The sequence below is a fragment of the Argentina silus genome (genome assembly GCF_951799395.1).
Source record: "Argentina silus genome assembly, chromosome: 11".
Lineage (NCBI taxonomy): Eukaryota > Metazoa > Chordata > Actinopteri > Argentiniformes > Argentinidae > Argentina > Argentina silus.
The window spans coordinates 14491199-14507636 of NC_139665.1; the positions used below are offsets into that span (position 1 = coordinate 14491199).

At 40.9% G+C, this 16438-nt stretch overlaps 3 protein-coding genes across 5 annotated transcripts in view; 2 read left to right on the forward strand and 1 right to left on the reverse strand.

The window, feature by feature from the left end:
* LOC310812612 (myoblast determination protein 1 homolog 1-like) overlaps nucleotides 1-749 on the forward strand; it is a gene marked incomplete at its 3' end in the record, with an annotated part of 1400 nt that extends 651 nt beyond the window's left edge. Inside the window, exons 2-3 of the mRNA XM_083681240.1 lie at nucleotides 162-240; nucleotides 511-749. Coding sequence (XP_083537366.1) covers nucleotides 162-240; nucleotides 511-749 — 318 coding nt within the window. The remainder of the gene's footprint in view (nucleotides 1-161; nucleotides 241-510) is intronic.
* Nucleotides 1-16438, forward strand: part of LOC310812386 (C-myc promoter-binding protein-like) — a 316219-nt gene that overhangs the window by 206043 nt on the left and 93738 nt on the right. The gene's annotated exons all lie outside the window — the stretch shown is intronic.
* tnnt3b (troponin T type 3b (skeletal, fast)) lies at nucleotides 2115-13975 on the reverse strand. Of its 3 annotated transcripts, none has more exons than XM_083680475.1 (14): nucleotides 13948-13975; nucleotides 13528-13541; nucleotides 12590-12607; nucleotides 9848-9865; nucleotides 9424-9444; nucleotides 8887-8905; nucleotides 8616-8661; nucleotides 8352-8468; nucleotides 7844-7921; nucleotides 7555-7668; nucleotides 6743-6858; nucleotides 6032-6122; nucleotides 4292-4332; nucleotides 2115-2426 (listed from the first exon to the last, which is right to left on the reverse strand). In XM_083680475.1, the coding sequence occupies exons 1-14, from the start codon at nucleotides 13965-13967 to the stop codon at nucleotides 2390-2392; spliced, it is 750 nt and encodes a 249-aa protein (XP_083536601.1). In that variant the 5' UTR covers nucleotides 13968-13975; the 3' UTR covers nucleotides 2115-2389. The 3 variants fall into 3 exon arrangements, with proteins under 3 accessions (XP_083536601.1, XP_083536600.1, XP_083536602.1); XM_083680474.1 differs by lacking the exon at nucleotides 4292-4332 and adding an exon at nucleotides 5469-5509; XM_083680476.1 differs by lacking the exons at nucleotides 4292-4332; nucleotides 9424-9444 and adding an exon at nucleotides 5469-5509.

Consider the following 16438-nt stretch of genomic DNA (forward strand, 5'->3'; position numbering starts at 1 on the left):
TGGGAAATAACTTTAAAACGCATTGTCTACCTTATTAGATCGGCGTATGCTAGCCTGTAGACTACTGAGTTCGTAGTCTGCCAGGTTGAAATTGGGCTGACAATAACTTTTGGTAAAGCCTTTCTTTCAAACTTACCAATGACATCTATCTTTCTATCTAGATGGATTTCAATGGCCCCCCATGTCCACCAAGACGAAGAAACAATTATGACAGCACCTACTTCAACGAAACACCAAATGGTAAGTGTCATGATCAAACAACGCTCGTAAACGTCTTGACAGTTAGTCATACTCATTCGTTTAATGATGATGTGTCTTTTTTTCGGAGATAAAACACAAGCAGGCTAGGCCTACATTTAGAGTGTGTCCAGCCGATAAAACGTCTGAATTAGAATTCGTCTATGATTTATTTATTATGATTTATTAGACTTGATTTGTCTTTGTAATAAGGGAATTTGAATGACAAGTGAATCCCGATGTTTAGGTATTAATTTTCATATTAATTTCCAGATTCCGAAAGCAACAAAAGCTCAGTAATTTCCAGCTTGGACTGCCTATCGATCATCGTGGAGCGAATTACGACGGATACCTCCGGCTGTCCCGCTGTGCAAGAGGGAGTCGAGGGTACCCCCCCCTGCTCCCCTCAAGAGGGATCTGTAGCGAGTGAGACAGGAGCGCCCATCCCGTCCCAGACCAACAGCGTCCCACCAACCTCGCATGATCCAAATACCGTCTACCACGTGTTGTGAATTTTCCATGGACTCCAAGAGACGAAAGTGCCGCTGGACTAATAGTAGGCTAACTGTACATTCTTCAAAACAAAACGTATTCCTTATGCAGAGGGAAAATGTTGCTTTAATTTGCCAAAGGTCACTGATTACAAGGCTACAGTGAAGTTTCCCTGCTTTGACAGTAAACCTATGGTGTCCAATTTCTTAAAGGAAACTTTGAATTGTATGTATGTTTGTAGTAGGCCTAGGCTATAGTTTGTAATGAATGTATTTATGTTAGACCTATGCCATGTTATGACAAAAGTTAAGTTTGATTTAATATGAACGGATGCCATTCAATTTGTGAACCAACGGTTTTAATAAGGGATTACCTATGACAATTTTCAGTAGGCCTAATGTTGTCGTGTCCTGATTCCAAAGGCGATGGCTGTTCATCCGGAAAATGAGGACCATTTTGTACATTTGTAAATAAGAGCTGTTTGCTAAAAGATGGTGGACAACAACATGTATACATATTTAATGTTACTTGTGACGCTTTGATTGTTGTGTCAGATGTTTAACTATATATTTATAATATCAAGAATTTAGTGAATGTCAACATTTGAATAAATATGTATTTATATATGGAATCCTATGTGCTTGATTGGCATGAAATCATTTGTGGAAGCATTTATATTAGTTATGTTAATGACATATGACAGCTATTATCTACCCCAGTTATTGATCGAATTGTGTTGATCACATAACAACACATCTAATTCATGCCAATATAACATTGAACACCCCTATCTGTAGCCTAATCGGTGTAACGAATGGAAAGACCACCAAAGTCTAAATTGATATTCTGAAACGGTTAGGAACTACAGTTGGTATACACTTATTTTGTTCGTGCACAAAATGTTAGCCCAATACAACGACTAGCCTACAATTGGAATAGGCCTACTATGAATGCTTATCAAATGCATGCATTATAGTCAGAATTTCTCTTGTGAGCGTTGCTATTAATGCTTATTGATATAGGCTACGATGATGGCTATTTGTAACCTATCAGACAATTCTTAAAACAGTATACAAATGATGCTCAAGATGCTTACATGGAAAACAGGCATATATATCTATATCTATAGATTGATTTTAAAAAGTTTAAATATTTTGAATTTTTCGTTGCAAAAAGGTTTCACTTCACAAATATACGTTAAATGTGATGAGAGATGATCAACTGAGGATCTTTCAGATTCCCAGGTGAAGCTTAACGGTGTCTGAGTTGTTACAGGCTGTGAATGTGTAAATCAAGGCCATAGGCCTACACCAATCCAAACTGGTACGCGCACTGAAGAGGGGATTTATTGATCTGCGGACAGTTACTGCGCTACAGGAAAAAAACTGAAGCGTCACACTTTTTATTTACAAAATAATATCATGAGAACCTAACGACAGTCCGATGTCAGAGGACACAATAGAGAAAGCTACTAACTTTATGACAACAGAATTTCACATAACACGAAGCAGACAGTAAGACATCCACTGCTTGTCGTTTCCGTGCCATGGGTCGAGTCGTAGTCTGGATAGCGGCAGCGGGTGTGGCGGGCGGCGGCAGGTGTGTCCTGTCGCGGCGGTCAGCAGAGAGGAGGTGCGCCCTTGCCTGTTGGACAGGCAGTTTACTTTCTGCGGCGGGCAGCGGCTCCCTTCTTGCTGCTGCAATTCGCCAAGAGCGCAACACATGTTAATGGTCCTGCTCAACAATTAAATGCCCTCTAGTATAGTGTCATGCAACGGTTTTAGGCACTGTTCATAGGGTGGAATCCTGAGTCGAATCATCGCGCAAATGTGTCATTATTAGGCCTACAACAAAAATGATTGTTATGTTATTACAAAGTTATTATTACAGTGTATTACTAATTTTGAATAGTTTTTTAGGAGTAATCAAATAACAGGCCATACTCAAGAAACTTGGTGTCACACCTTGTGTTCATGTCTTGAACAAAAAAAATGAAATGGCCTGTTATGTGCCTCTATAATAAACGATGAATCAGCAGTAGTTTATATGATATGTGTGTCAGTTTTAATGTTTACGTCACACATGCAGGAGTACATAATGACTACCCATGCTTCACGTCACCACTAGGCCATGCTGTACTTACCGTCCTGGTATGAAAGTGAGAAACGAACTATTTCATGAACTTTCCATCGAGCCATACAGAAGCTCTGGAGACTCATGTAATAAATGCTTTTCATTCTTGAAGAATGAAAGATCTTCACCCACACAACCCACACAACTCACACTCACCCAACACACAAACCCACCCACCATCCTGGGAACTAACGACTCACACACATACACTCAAACAGCAAAGCACATGTAGCAAGAAGAGAAAGAGGTGCATGTAGGCTGTTATAAAATGTAGGCTGATACTACAGACATCATGTCAACATCTTGGTACTATGTCAGAGAACAATAGCTAGGCTATAATGAGATTAATGATTTGGAAATAGCACTATTTGTTGTGACGATGCTAGTTGTGTTCTTTGCCATTTAAGTAGGGCACACACACCACAAACAACATTGAGCTAATTACCATACTGTTCTCTGTTGCATCACATGTTGAGGATGTGATATAACCACCGTAGAGAAATGTTAATTACCTTTGGGTTGACACGGGTAAGTCACTTGTTATTGGATAGTCTCAAGTTGGATGGGGTCCAGAGCCATAGCTATGCTGAGTTGACCATGTCTTCTATCCATGATGTCACTAATAAACCTTCCATGACCATAACATTTTAATTCGTTTTGACTTGAATGTGATTATCGTGGACCTTTTGGTTGCTGCAAGGCGCTCATTAATGAGGCGCTCATCAAAACTATCTCTGTGTATGAACTCTGTATACCTACGACTCTGGATGGAATTCACGGGGCCAAAGATGAAGTGATGACTTTACAATGCATGATGTCACTTTAGTGTTTTGCAATACCTTTTCCAAAAAAATGTCCACATTGTTTACCTGCCTGCTATTGTAGCCTACACTGGCCACACTGAGAGGACATTTGTTTGTCGTAGTACCACAGCCTTAGTGCAACAGACAGTCATGCCTTACCAGCATCTGTTGCATAAGTGTGTAGTATGTGAACACAAAACTACGTGTCAGATTCTATCTCAAGTTCTCGTGTTACTCAATATTACGGTGGTGATGAAAAATGCATTTTGTTTCCTGTCAAAGGGTGAATCTCCTTTTTCTAGGAAATGCATGAGTTTCCCATGCTTCTGAGGTTGGAAGATTAGAGGGGGAGAGAATAAGGACAGATGAGAGAGGAGGAGGGGGTGGATAGGCGGAGAGGAGAGAGGGAGAGGGAGTGGATAGGAGGAGAGGAGAGAAGGAGAGGGAGTGGATAGAAGAGGAGGAGAGAGGGAGAGGGAGTGGAGGAGAGGAGAAGGAGAGGGAGTGGATAGAAGAGGAGGAGAGAGGGAGAGGGAGTGGAGGAGAGGAGAGAGGGAGAGGGAGTGGAGGAGAGGAGAGAGTAAGAGTGACCTGAAGTGGAATGATGTGTGGGAGGCGACACTTACTGCTTTTGCAGCTCATCAATACGGTTTCTGAGAGAGATGACCTGAAAAATGACACATGAGCGTGTTTAAGCCAGCGGGCTGTGGTCAGTAAGGGGCGTTTACCTTTGACCTCTAACCTCACCTTCTAGGAAACAGCAGTCCTGTGGGAGTGACCTGTTGGGCTGAGGTGGGAAACCAAGAGCAGCACATACACACGTACGCCTGCAACACAGTATACTTACACAATGAAGGACTGATCAGAAACAGTAACAGTCCAGTCTTGCGAAACCACAGTTTCATTTTGAGTCAGTTCAGGAGACTGCATATTGCCTGATTGACCGCAAGTCACTATTGTTGACAACTAAGAGAGCATTAAGAAAGCCAGTTAAAAGAGATATACAATAAGGTTAGCTCTTTTTCTACTTTCTCTCACCCTCTCCCTATACTGTATATTGTCCAGGGGTGTGTGTGTGTGCTCTTTCATGGTGTACCAGCTCACAAGGAAAACAAGACAAACCAACGTGACGAAGATCAGGAAGGGGAGGAGGAGGAGAAGGAGAAGGGAGAGACTGCAGTGGCTCACAGACGCAGGCGGAGGAAGAGGCTCTTACTTCTCTGTGGAATGAGAAAGGCCCCAGGGATTCGCTCTGACTGACCAGATGAACATTCACTTACCTTCACAGAGCATTACAACCACAGACTGGGATTGCCTGTAGTTTCAACCAGGGAAATATACTCTGATGTGCCATTACCAAACCACTAAGGACCTATTTATCCAGTTGGTGTCTCTCTTTCTGATGGTGCAGAATATCTTACAGAGTGTGGCTTTGAGGCAGGTTCTTCTGGGGAAGTTGTAAACTGACAGATATAGTAACACTTATCATTCACTGACCGATATTCTAAAGTTTCTGTAACCCCTTGTTTATCTATGTAAAATTATCTATGGCTGATTATCTCACATGTTCCAATGCAAAGCTATATATGTATTTAATACCCAGCAGGATACAGCAGGTTTAGTTTACCAACATATTACTCTTCATCCCAACCTCTGCACTGTACAATGTGATCTTTCACCTTTCACCTGAGGGTGGATGCTGGTCTCCATGGTCCTTTGATAATAGCTTCCCATGCAGACAGACCATGCACTCCTCAGGCCCTGTGGCCCCTGTGGCTCTGAAGCATGGGTGAAACTACTCACAATTTACTCAGCTCCTCCACTCTCTTACGTAGTGTCAAGACCTGGAGGGTTTCAAAGCAGAACTGGGTTCAAATCTGAGGGTTGTGGTGGGAAGTGATGGGTGGCAAGTGAGAACCTTCACCCCTTGTCACTGCCTCAGGACCTTTAGTATTTCTCAACCTGGCACTTGACTAAGGCCCCAACTCAATCAACTGGATAGCAACAGGATAACTGCTCGAGCAGCAAGAAGGCATATTCAATTTGATATTGCTGTTGACCACATTTCAGTCTCACTCTGTAAACATTATTTTGTTGAGGTCATTCATCTGTACATTCATTATTACTTTGCCATACGAATCAACTGTGCTACTTTATAATAAAATGGCCCTCTTTAATATACAACAGACCGTCCAGGGTTGACTTCTTGTAAACAGCAGGAACATCACAACACAGTGAATAAGCTAGAGAGGCAGATGGGAAAAGTCTGAGAAAAATAGTTGGTAAAACAATAAGAGGATAATTCAAGAAACTAATATGGGACTTCAAATATTCACCATCTTCCTGGGGAGCACACCCTCACTCACCTCATACTTCTGCCTCTTCAGTTTCTCAATGTGGTCAAACTTCTCAGACTCCAGAGAGTGCATCCATTCCCACAGCTCCTTGGCCTTTTCCCTAAATACCACAAATAAACAAGAGACAGGTTAAAATGGCTTAGAATGCTAGAATAGCCAGAATGCTTTAACATAAGGCTGTGGCTACGCGTCTGTACTTGTAGCCACTGTGATAACATAAAGTTACGACCAAACTTTTGGCCACTTTAACCTGTTTCCTTGCCCCTCACAGCCCCAGAAACGATTTGTGTTTTTTGTTCATTTACTAGAAAATAGGTGAAATTAAGGGGAGATAGATGGAAGATCCGTCTCTTCAGGCTACATCTTAACTGTCACTCCTAAAGACCTCTTCATCCCCACTACCCCCCTGTAAAAGTAATTCTTCCTTCTTCTAGCATTGTGACTGCCAATAGCCCCTGGTCCTAGCATAGATTACTTTTTCTTATGATGACTGATGGATAGATGATTCACTTACTGAAACAAATGTATTTGTTGTAAGTCGCTTTGGATAAAGGCGTCTGCTAAATGCCATAAATGTAATGTAAAATGGGAGGGTGAGAGCAGTGACAGGCAGCCTGCAGTTTCAATCCCTGGCCTGTGGGGGCAACGTCTGAACTGCAGGCAACAGTGCTAACGACTAATGTAGACTAAGTACAGGCTGGCAGGGCACTAGTGCTTTACTTTAGCTTGTCTTCGTTCAGATGGTCGATGTTGAGACCCTTGCGTCTGTCCGCCAGGATCTTCTTCTTCTTCTCCCTCTCTGTCTGCTTCTTACCGCCACCTCTCTTCTGGTCAGCCTGGCAACGGCGGAAGAAGAAGAAGAAGAAGAAGAAGAAGAAGAAGAAGAAGAAGAAGAAGAAGAAGAAGAAGAAGAAGAAGAAGAAGAAGAAGAGGTTCACATCCAGAGCTGTATGTAGTTACTGAACAGTATCACATCTTTATATAAAACAATACAGCCTACAACTGCAAAATGTGGTGTTAAAGGGATAGTTCATCAAAATTACAAAATCACATATGGTGGGTGGTAGTCCTCTGTGGCTCAGTTGGTAGACCATGGCGCTAACAATGCTTAGGTTGTGGGTTTGATTCCTGCTGGGACCATATATACTGAAATGTATGCACTCACTGCAATGTAAGTTGCTTTGGATAAACATGTCAGCTAAATGGCATATATATATATTTGGTTCCTTACCCTTGAAGTCCTTAGACGTCTATCAGCGTAAATATGTGATTTTTTTCATGAACTTTTTTTCGTGAACTATCCCTTTAATGTGATATATTTAATGTGACATTGATATATGTCAAATGTTGCCTGTTTAATATGGTGTCTGAATAGGTCTACCTAAATATGTATTGTCTTGTAATGCTTATTACAAAGCACTTTGGGTTGTATTTCATGTATGGAAGGTGCCATACAAATAAAGATGACTATAGTAATACAACAATGACCATCCTTCTCATTATGTCTAGCCTTGTGTGGAGAGTGATGTCACCTTCTGTAGGTAGCTGCTGTAGTTAGAGCCCATGTTGGACAGGGCTGACTTCTTCTTAGCGTCTTCCTCAGCCCTCTTCTGGGCGTCTATCTCCTCCCTCTTCAGCCTCTCAGCCTGCAAACGCAAACCAGGCACTTCAATTAAACTAAATCAAATTCAATTCAATAAAAACTAAAATAATCTATTTGTTTAATATATATATATATTATTATTGAAGTAGTAGTTATAAGAACTGATGAGGTTAGGAGACAAATGTTGTGAAATCCACGGTATACAGTAGTGAACGCACCTCACGTCTGGCCTGGCGCTCCTTGTCCTTCTCAGTACGGACCCTCTGCACCTCTGCCCTCTCTGACCGACGTTTCTCCTGAGAGTAGACAGATACAAATGCAGTTGTAGCCTACATTGTTGCCACCAGGAGGCGATCTGTAGCTGTTTTACAGTCCAGTCGTATGGCCTCTCCAATGTGAACTATTTCTGAGAACGTTTGTACAGGGTTAGGGTTAGGCTAACCCTAAGTCCCACTCTAGCACACCTGATTCAACTTCAATCAAGACCTTAGTGATATGAATAAGGTCTGCTTAAGTGGGGCTACAAGAAAGATGTGCTATGAAAATGGGGTCTTACTGATGCGTACCAAATCTCCACCCTTTTCCCTGAAGTGTGCACTTGTGCACTACCTGAACCTGGATATAAACACGTAGGATTGGGCTCTTACACCAATTCTATGGTTTTGAATCCATGTTGGGAAAATGCAAGGTGCACACTTCAGGGAAAAGAGTGGACTCTTAACTCACAATTCTAGATTTGAGGGCGATGAGCTCCTCCTCCTCCTTCTTCCTGCTCTCAAAGTGATTATCGATCAGGCCCTGCAGCTCAATCAGATCCTTGTTCTGACGCTTCTTATGGATATCCTGTTGAATCCAGGGGTAGACAGTAGACAAACTCAAGTAAATACCATATTGAGAATCAGTTTTTCTGTTGTATTCCATCGAATTATATTCTATTGGTTTATAAAAAAAAAAACAGATTGGATCAAAGGTATTTGTATGTCTACTTACATCAAAGTCCACCTTCTCACCATCAGGGATCTTAGGTGCACTGGGTCTACAGAAAGTCATAAGATGTGATGTAAGGTATTTCTAACACATAACATTGGGTGACACTGGATCATTTTAATTTTACTGTAAATCCTTTACTACACAGACACACACACCCACACACCCACACACCCACACGCACACGCACACGCGCACATTCATGCACACACGCATACGCACAGAGCTTGAGTCTTACTGTTTAACACGGACATTTGACAGAAATTCAACTCACTTGAACTTTGGCTTCTCCTCTGTTCAGTAGAAAAATCATAAAAAGGGAGAACAATATGTAACAATGTTAGAGATCCTTATACACACAAAGTGACAACGCTTCCAGGCAAAAGACCAAAATGAGTGCTTGGTTAATCACAGGAAATATCCATGTGGACACACATTTAGTCATAGTTACATCTGAGGGTTGAATTTGTACTTTTAGCTTTAAAACCAAGAGGAAAGTAAATGTGTGTAAGTCTTACTTTCAATACCACAATGTTAATTTGGTGTGCATTAGTGGGAATACTATTTTACTAGCTAAAATCTAGCTATCCATGAGTTCCAGATTCTAAACAAACACACACTTGTGGAAAAATGGTTTCTAGTGGTTTGTCAGAATTTGACCGTTCAATCCCAAACTTAATACACTACTTGGACAATTAATGTGATTTGTGCTCCAAAGGAAAAAAATGGGAGTAAAAGTAAACATTAGATGAGACATTACAGTTCACTGACACAAGCAAAGCAACAACCCCTTGCAGGAAATACAAACTACCATCTTGTTCTCCTTCCTCGACTGGTTTGGTTTGGCACATGATGTCATGCAAAGAGAGAGAAGCAGAGCAGACATGAGCAGTCATCACGCCGCCATTGAAGCGCGTTCATGTCAGCATTTCATATTCCTTCACCCTTTCTCACGCTGTCAGCACACTTGAGCCATGGCTTTGATAATCAATGTTGGGGGACGGGACGGGGGGGGGACGTGGAAAGTCAAAACATTTAGCAGTAGACAGAACATTTGAGCTGGAGGACAAGACACTGTCACGTAGTGTACAGGCATCCACCTGACCATCAAGATCATAAACCCCTTAAGGAGACTGACTTAGTGCCATTGAATCAGAAGTGCTTATAAGTACATGCAGGTGAATGAACATATGGTCCAATCAGAACTAGACATATAACGATGTGGATCAACATACCTTCCTCTTCATAGGCTTCTGCATGCAGCAAGCGTCCAAAGCAAGAGCAGAATAGAGACTGTTAGTGGCCCAGCATAAGCCACTGGTACCTAATACCATTGACTGTGTCTATGAAATGCAGAGAGTTTGCAGAGCATTCATGGAAATTGAGGTAATTTTGTACAGCATTCACGCAAATGTAATACTTACGATATAGAATTAATGAGCATTGTAACAAAAAGTGCATTTTAATAGAGGACTGAAAATGAATATAGAATACAATGATTGGAACATTCAACGTTTTCAATTAATCTGAGCATTCAATGCAGATATACCTAACATCAATCATCAGTTTTCTATGATCATTCTCATGGGCTCAGAGAATCAGCCTTTCATACAAGATCTCAAGAGGGACAAAGAAGGGTCATTTACATGAAAAAAAGGCTTCCTTTCATCCATGCCATTATGGTCAGTTTATCAATCCCATTTGAGATCACAAATAATGCTGAATTTCCATGAAACAATCTTGTTTATTCTGAGATTTAACAACTATTTAGTTGGCCATGGATGACAAGGGGAAATCATTCAAGTAAAGGCAGAAGGTAACTCTGTATTTGGAATCAGGATAAATTAGTTACAATGGATGCTTTCTTTGTCCCTTTGAACGTTTTCATATATTTTACATTGTCAAACAAAGATGCCAGAAAGCAAGCTAGAGGTTCAACTACATCTTCAACAGCTATGGTAATATATGTCTAGCAAAACATCACATAAATACAATAGATAGAGGTTTAATTATACATACAGTTGGATCTTGAGAATAGCACTAGTAAGTAGCACAGCTCCCGGTGTAATGATGAGTGTGGGAGAAAACAGTCAGGGTTTAAGCTTAGTTACTAGCGCACCGTAGCTATCTTAGTAACAGATATGCAGGGGTAGCGCTAGGTTAGCTAGATTAGTCTACTGGCACAAAGAAGCTCCATTGCACCTGCTACGAAGCAGTTTGAGAGGAAGAAGCTGAAGCACTCAATAGGGAGAGGGGTGCTTTGAGTGTTTAAACAAACATCGATTATGCATATTGATATATAAACATTGCTTTCTTCATAGTGGGCAGTTATGAAGAGGCGGTACCTCCAGTGGCTAGTTACAGTAGCAGTTTAGGGGATGAGATACTACAAGGAAGGGCTATATTAGTGGGTCTGTCTGTCTGTCTGTCTGTGGGACAGGTGCAATGCACTGGCCCTTCAATGGGAAGGATGAATGAACACCCCATGCCACATACCTTCCACCTCCACCTCCTCCTCTGGCTCTGGCTCTGGCTCTGGTTCAGGTTCTACCACTGGCTCTGGCTCTGGCTCTGGCTCAGGTTCTACCTCTGCCTCTGCCTCAGGGGCCGCCTCTGGGGCTACCTCTACTTCTACTACCTCTTCGGCTAAGGCCACGCATCATGCAGCGAGCAACCAGGGGGAGGAAGGGTTCGGAGAAGGTTATTGATTATGAAATGAGAGCCCATTAGAACAGAATGAGATTACTTCAGTGATTAATAGAAAGGGTGATAGTGGACAGCACTGCTGGAATGGGCAGCGGGCAGTGATGCTGAGGAGAACAGGGAGAGAGGGGGAAAGAGTGAGAGAGAGGGGGTGAAAGGAGAAATAGTTGGGTGAGAAAGATGGGTCAATGGTAGATGAAGGAGGGAAAGACATGATAGGTTATACATAAATGAATGATGATTTCCTACATACCGGAGATACCTGGGTTGAAAACATGCCCAAAAAATGTGCAATAACTTTTGGCCCAATCACATTTTCCTGGATATTTGAGGCATTAAAAATCACTTAGTCACTCTGTCTTAAAAAGGTCACCCTTAACTTACTAGTGTTTGACAACAAATTTAACATGGTGCAGGTAAACAATAACTAATCAGAAGCAAGCAGACATTTGCACTTGATCAACGATCAATGACAGACAAAACTTAACACAATACTGTAGCAATCTCAGAGTGTGACAAGCTGGGGCACACTATGTTCACATACATGCAGGCAAAGGATGTGTTTCTAGATATGTTTATCATAAAGTGAGCTGCATAATGAGCTTTTTATTAATGTATTATTACAGAAAAGCAACACCGTTGAATGGGTGGACACAGGGTCTAGGTACCTACTGTACAGTAGACTATACAAAGATTTTAACTTTCCATAGTCACCATGATCTGAATAAATTAAACTTAAGGCAATGGAATGAAAACCAAACTGTAGCCAGAAAGGGTTTATTCCATGTTACTGTCATTTATCTAGCACTTCCTTGTGAATGATTAACAGAAGGAGAGCACTGAGCATCAACTCGACTTTCAATTCATACAATGCAAGGACTGAATTGAAATTGCATTTGTGTATTTAAAATTGCCTATGGGGATTGTTCAATGCATTCATTGATTGAAATTGAAATTGTCCCCAACTCTGCTGAGCATAGACTATCTACATATCTGTTTTGTTATAGGTGAAATCCGACATCTACAATTCGGATTTGAGTCTGGCATCACAAATAACTAGCCTTTAAACAAAGCTGATGCATTATGAACTGCATGTTTTAAATGCGACAGAAAGGATTTTATCAATAACAAAGCGAGTCAGACAGCAGGAGTTACCAGGAGTCGGCAAAGCAGGCATTGTCAAACACATGTCAAATTAAGGGTGGATGGGGTCGACAAATTAGTAATAGGGGAAGTGTCTTAGAAACCGAATTGTCAGTTAAATAATGTTTTACCTTCCTCGTCTTCATTTTCTGCAAAATAAATAGTGAAACAATACAAAAAAACAAACCTAATTTCTTAGTTCATAAAGTTCAAATTGGTGCATACAAGCATAACCACACTGTCAGCCAGGACTCCAAAATGTCATTTTACCTATGGGTTTGGAAACAGCTAATTCGAAACCATAGATAAAGAAGCCTTTTGGTACAGCAATCGATAGTTGAGCGATCTACATTATATAAGTATTGTCTCAAAAAGGCCGCATTGTCACTTCAATGCTAATCTAGGTTGGTTTTCAGGAACAGCGTACTAGCATAGGATTTGTGATGAGCTAATTGTCTAAACAGCCGTCAGGCAATTTCAAAAATAAAAACCGGTCAATATTTCTTTATTTGAAAGAATTCTGCATTCGAAACTCAAAGCTATCGATACAGTAGATAGCATGGCTTCATATCTGTTTAGCCAACTCCTTGTGGTACGACTGGTCAGTGGAAGTTGTAGAAGATCCTTCAGCACATACAGATTTGGAGCCAGGCTAATCAATACATTCAAACAGAACACACTTTGATTTGTGAGTCTGTATTATGCAATGCAGGGGGTAGCATCAAGACCATTGTCTTAACTCAAGCCAAACCTGCATAAAGATGGTAAGATAGATAGTTGAATCTCTTTATTCATTTAGAACATGTCATTGATACCACAAACACTGCTGATGTACAGTGTAATGAAAAGAATAAATCACAGTTTAGGCACATTTAGGCACAAAAACACAATATTGTTGATAATGAAAAAAAAAAATCTGCCTTGGGTGTATCTACTAAGTTGAACCACTTGGTGGAACCATAGCCCAATAAACAATGTAGGTTACAATGGGTACTGACTTAAAGTGGAAATTCATTGAACATCATTTGGAAAATATTTTACTGTAATGACTTTGCTATTTCTCACTTACCCTCGATCTGCTCGCTGAAAATAAAAAGATATGGACCAGTTAGCAACACTCATCTCTACACAAACAAACATTTAATAAATCAAGCAGGTTTTTCTGGACAGTAAAAACATCCCCTATTTTTTCTCCATATCATTGGGGTGGCCTTGCAGCATATGGTGGGCTAGGGTGAATCTTACTATTGGCCAATTCATGTCCGAATCTACAGCCTTTCCCTTCTAAACAACGATGGACATACATACATGCCCATCAAACTAAAGAGGGACCTCAATGTCATTGGCTACGTCAGAACCATGACTGCTTGGTTCTACCAATGTCAGCAAGACTCTTCTTTAACATGAATACATTATTTCACTGATCGTGCACCTTTACACAACAGAAAGATCTAACCTGTATTTGTAAAGATATCATGGACATACTTACACTTCCTCAGTGTCAGACATGGTGAAAGTGGAAGTTCACCTAAAGAACAGGTAGGAGGGTTTTCATTATTCTTTCAGTAGAGAAGGAATGTGTTTAGGGGAGAATGAATGACCTGTACTTTGGTTGCCTTGCGTGCCTACAGAAGGTGCAAGAGATTTCTGTCTTTCCCCTATGCTCAAGCCCTACTAATAAGCATGTAAACCGAATAATATTTTTGAGCAATATGAAGATGTTGTATGTGCATGGGCAAACGATTCATTTATAAAATGTGAAGTAACTACCTGTCAGGAGACAAACATTTTGTCTGTGGGCCTTCTGTGGGCCTGTGCTCATTCCATATCAGACAGAACACCTGTTCAATTTCAGGTAAGATTGTGATACTGTGGCCAAATGGCTAAACCTACACGCAGTGAGGCAAGTTAATGGCTATTTGATACTTTTTTGTTGGTTTAAGTATTAACTAATTTCAACATCGCTCTACTTGGGAATTGATGTTCTAAAAATGCAACAAAATGGCCGTTTTGTTAGAGCTTAACTTTAGCTATTAGCTGTCTACCTCCTGAATGTTGTCAAAGTTTTAGCGTAGAGGAATTTGCATTTGCAATCCTTATTCTTATATATATATAGTGCCTTTGAAGGACTCTATCACACTTAGCGTCCGAACACAGCTGCAGATGTCTTCTCGGATTAGTCAAGGCTCGTATTTCTCAGCATCAGCTGGGCCCTCTCTGTCCAAATAGCAATCTTAATCCCTCTGCCCTACATCCATATCTGCTCATGGTCACTTTCAGAAGAAAGGCAATCAAAGGTGATGTCTGAAGATTGGCATGAACTGAATACTAATATAATAGCCTGTTTGATGATGAACCACCAATCACAAAATTAATGTTGACTAAAGACAATGGTTTGATTGATTTTGAACATTTGCATTAGTTTGCTTTAGTTAAAAAAATAGAATAAGACAAAATGTAAAATGTATAAGGGAAATATTATTGTGTGTGCGTGTGTGTGTGTGTGTGTGTGTGTGTGTGAGTGTGTGTGCGAGTGTATGTGTGTGCATGTGTGCGTGTGCGTGTGCGTGTGTGTGTGTGAGTGTGTGTGTGTGTGTATGTGTGTGTGTGTGTGAGTGATTGCCCTGATGCCATGACCAAACCACACGATTTGACCGCTCATCAAAGCTTTTACTCATCTCATTCCCTTTAGCATTGAGCTGTGGTTTGTGTGGCCATTTTGAACTTACAATCAGCTGTCCACTGTGAAGCTGTCATTGTATTCATATCATCATACTGGTACTGTACAATGCAGCCAAACAGTTGAGGGGAGCAGTTTGAAAATGATTTGGTTGGAGAGGACAGTGCCTGGGGAGTTTAGGGGCTCACAGCTCAACAACATGACAACGAGATGTAATATTTTACCTGTAACACCCAGTCTAACTTGTCCAACCGATCTTTTTACACTGACAGTAAACATGACATCATCCATGATAGGCTATGGAAGTTCTCAAACAAACATAAACAACTTGAACAAACATGCACATTGTTATTATCTTTTTTTCTTTTCTTTTTTTTCTTCTTCTTCTTTTTTTTTTTTTCTTTTACATTTATTCATATCCATAAAAAAATTACTTTTTACTAAAAATCCATTTACCCTTTTATCTTTTGGTTTACGTGTCAAGGTAACATAGTTGTCATTAATACATTAATGTAATAATGAAGACATGAAACTGAGCTGTGACACATAAACCAGACTGTTTATAAAGAGAAAATATGTTTGACTTGTTTCACAATTGTAAAACACGTCATACAATCCTGTAGCATGGCTCAGATGTCCCCCCCAGTCAAGCTAAAGGAGCTTCGGTTACAACCAGTAGTTAGTTATATGGCATAGATTTTCCCATCATAAATCTGGTGTTATGGGAGAGACCTCTTCTTTTTCCCTCAGCTATTAATCATGTTTGACTCCCTCTCTAATCGTTCTGACTCTCTCTCTCTCATAGCACAGTGCATCTGAGCCACCTTGTTGCTCATAAAAAGTGACAGTTCCTCCAAAAATGTGAGGATTTTACTCAGGAACAGCTATGTCAAGTCCTTATGAAGCCCTTATGGAGCATCTTTCCTGAGGGGTAATCATTGATCTCCAACAGTCTCCCCTATCATCCACTCAGACACTCCTTTTGTCTTTCTTACCTCAGAGCTGTAAGAAGTGAAGCTCCCTGGCGGTGAAGACTGGCTGTTGGGTTCTGCAAACTTTGTTCAGCGAATAAGTCCTTCTGTTATAGTGATATTTGATATTTTGAGGCCCCTTATTGGCCAGGGTTGCGAGTGAGGTAGGGGTACCAAGTGGGGTTGGCGGGCAATGTCTTAGCCCCCCTGGCCCCTGAATAAGGAGATGGATGGAATACTCTGGGTGGAGGAGGGGGCTCAGGTTCTGGAGAGGAACAGCTGAGATGCCAGTAGCTATATTTATCGTGATACAAGCCTAGCAGAAATGA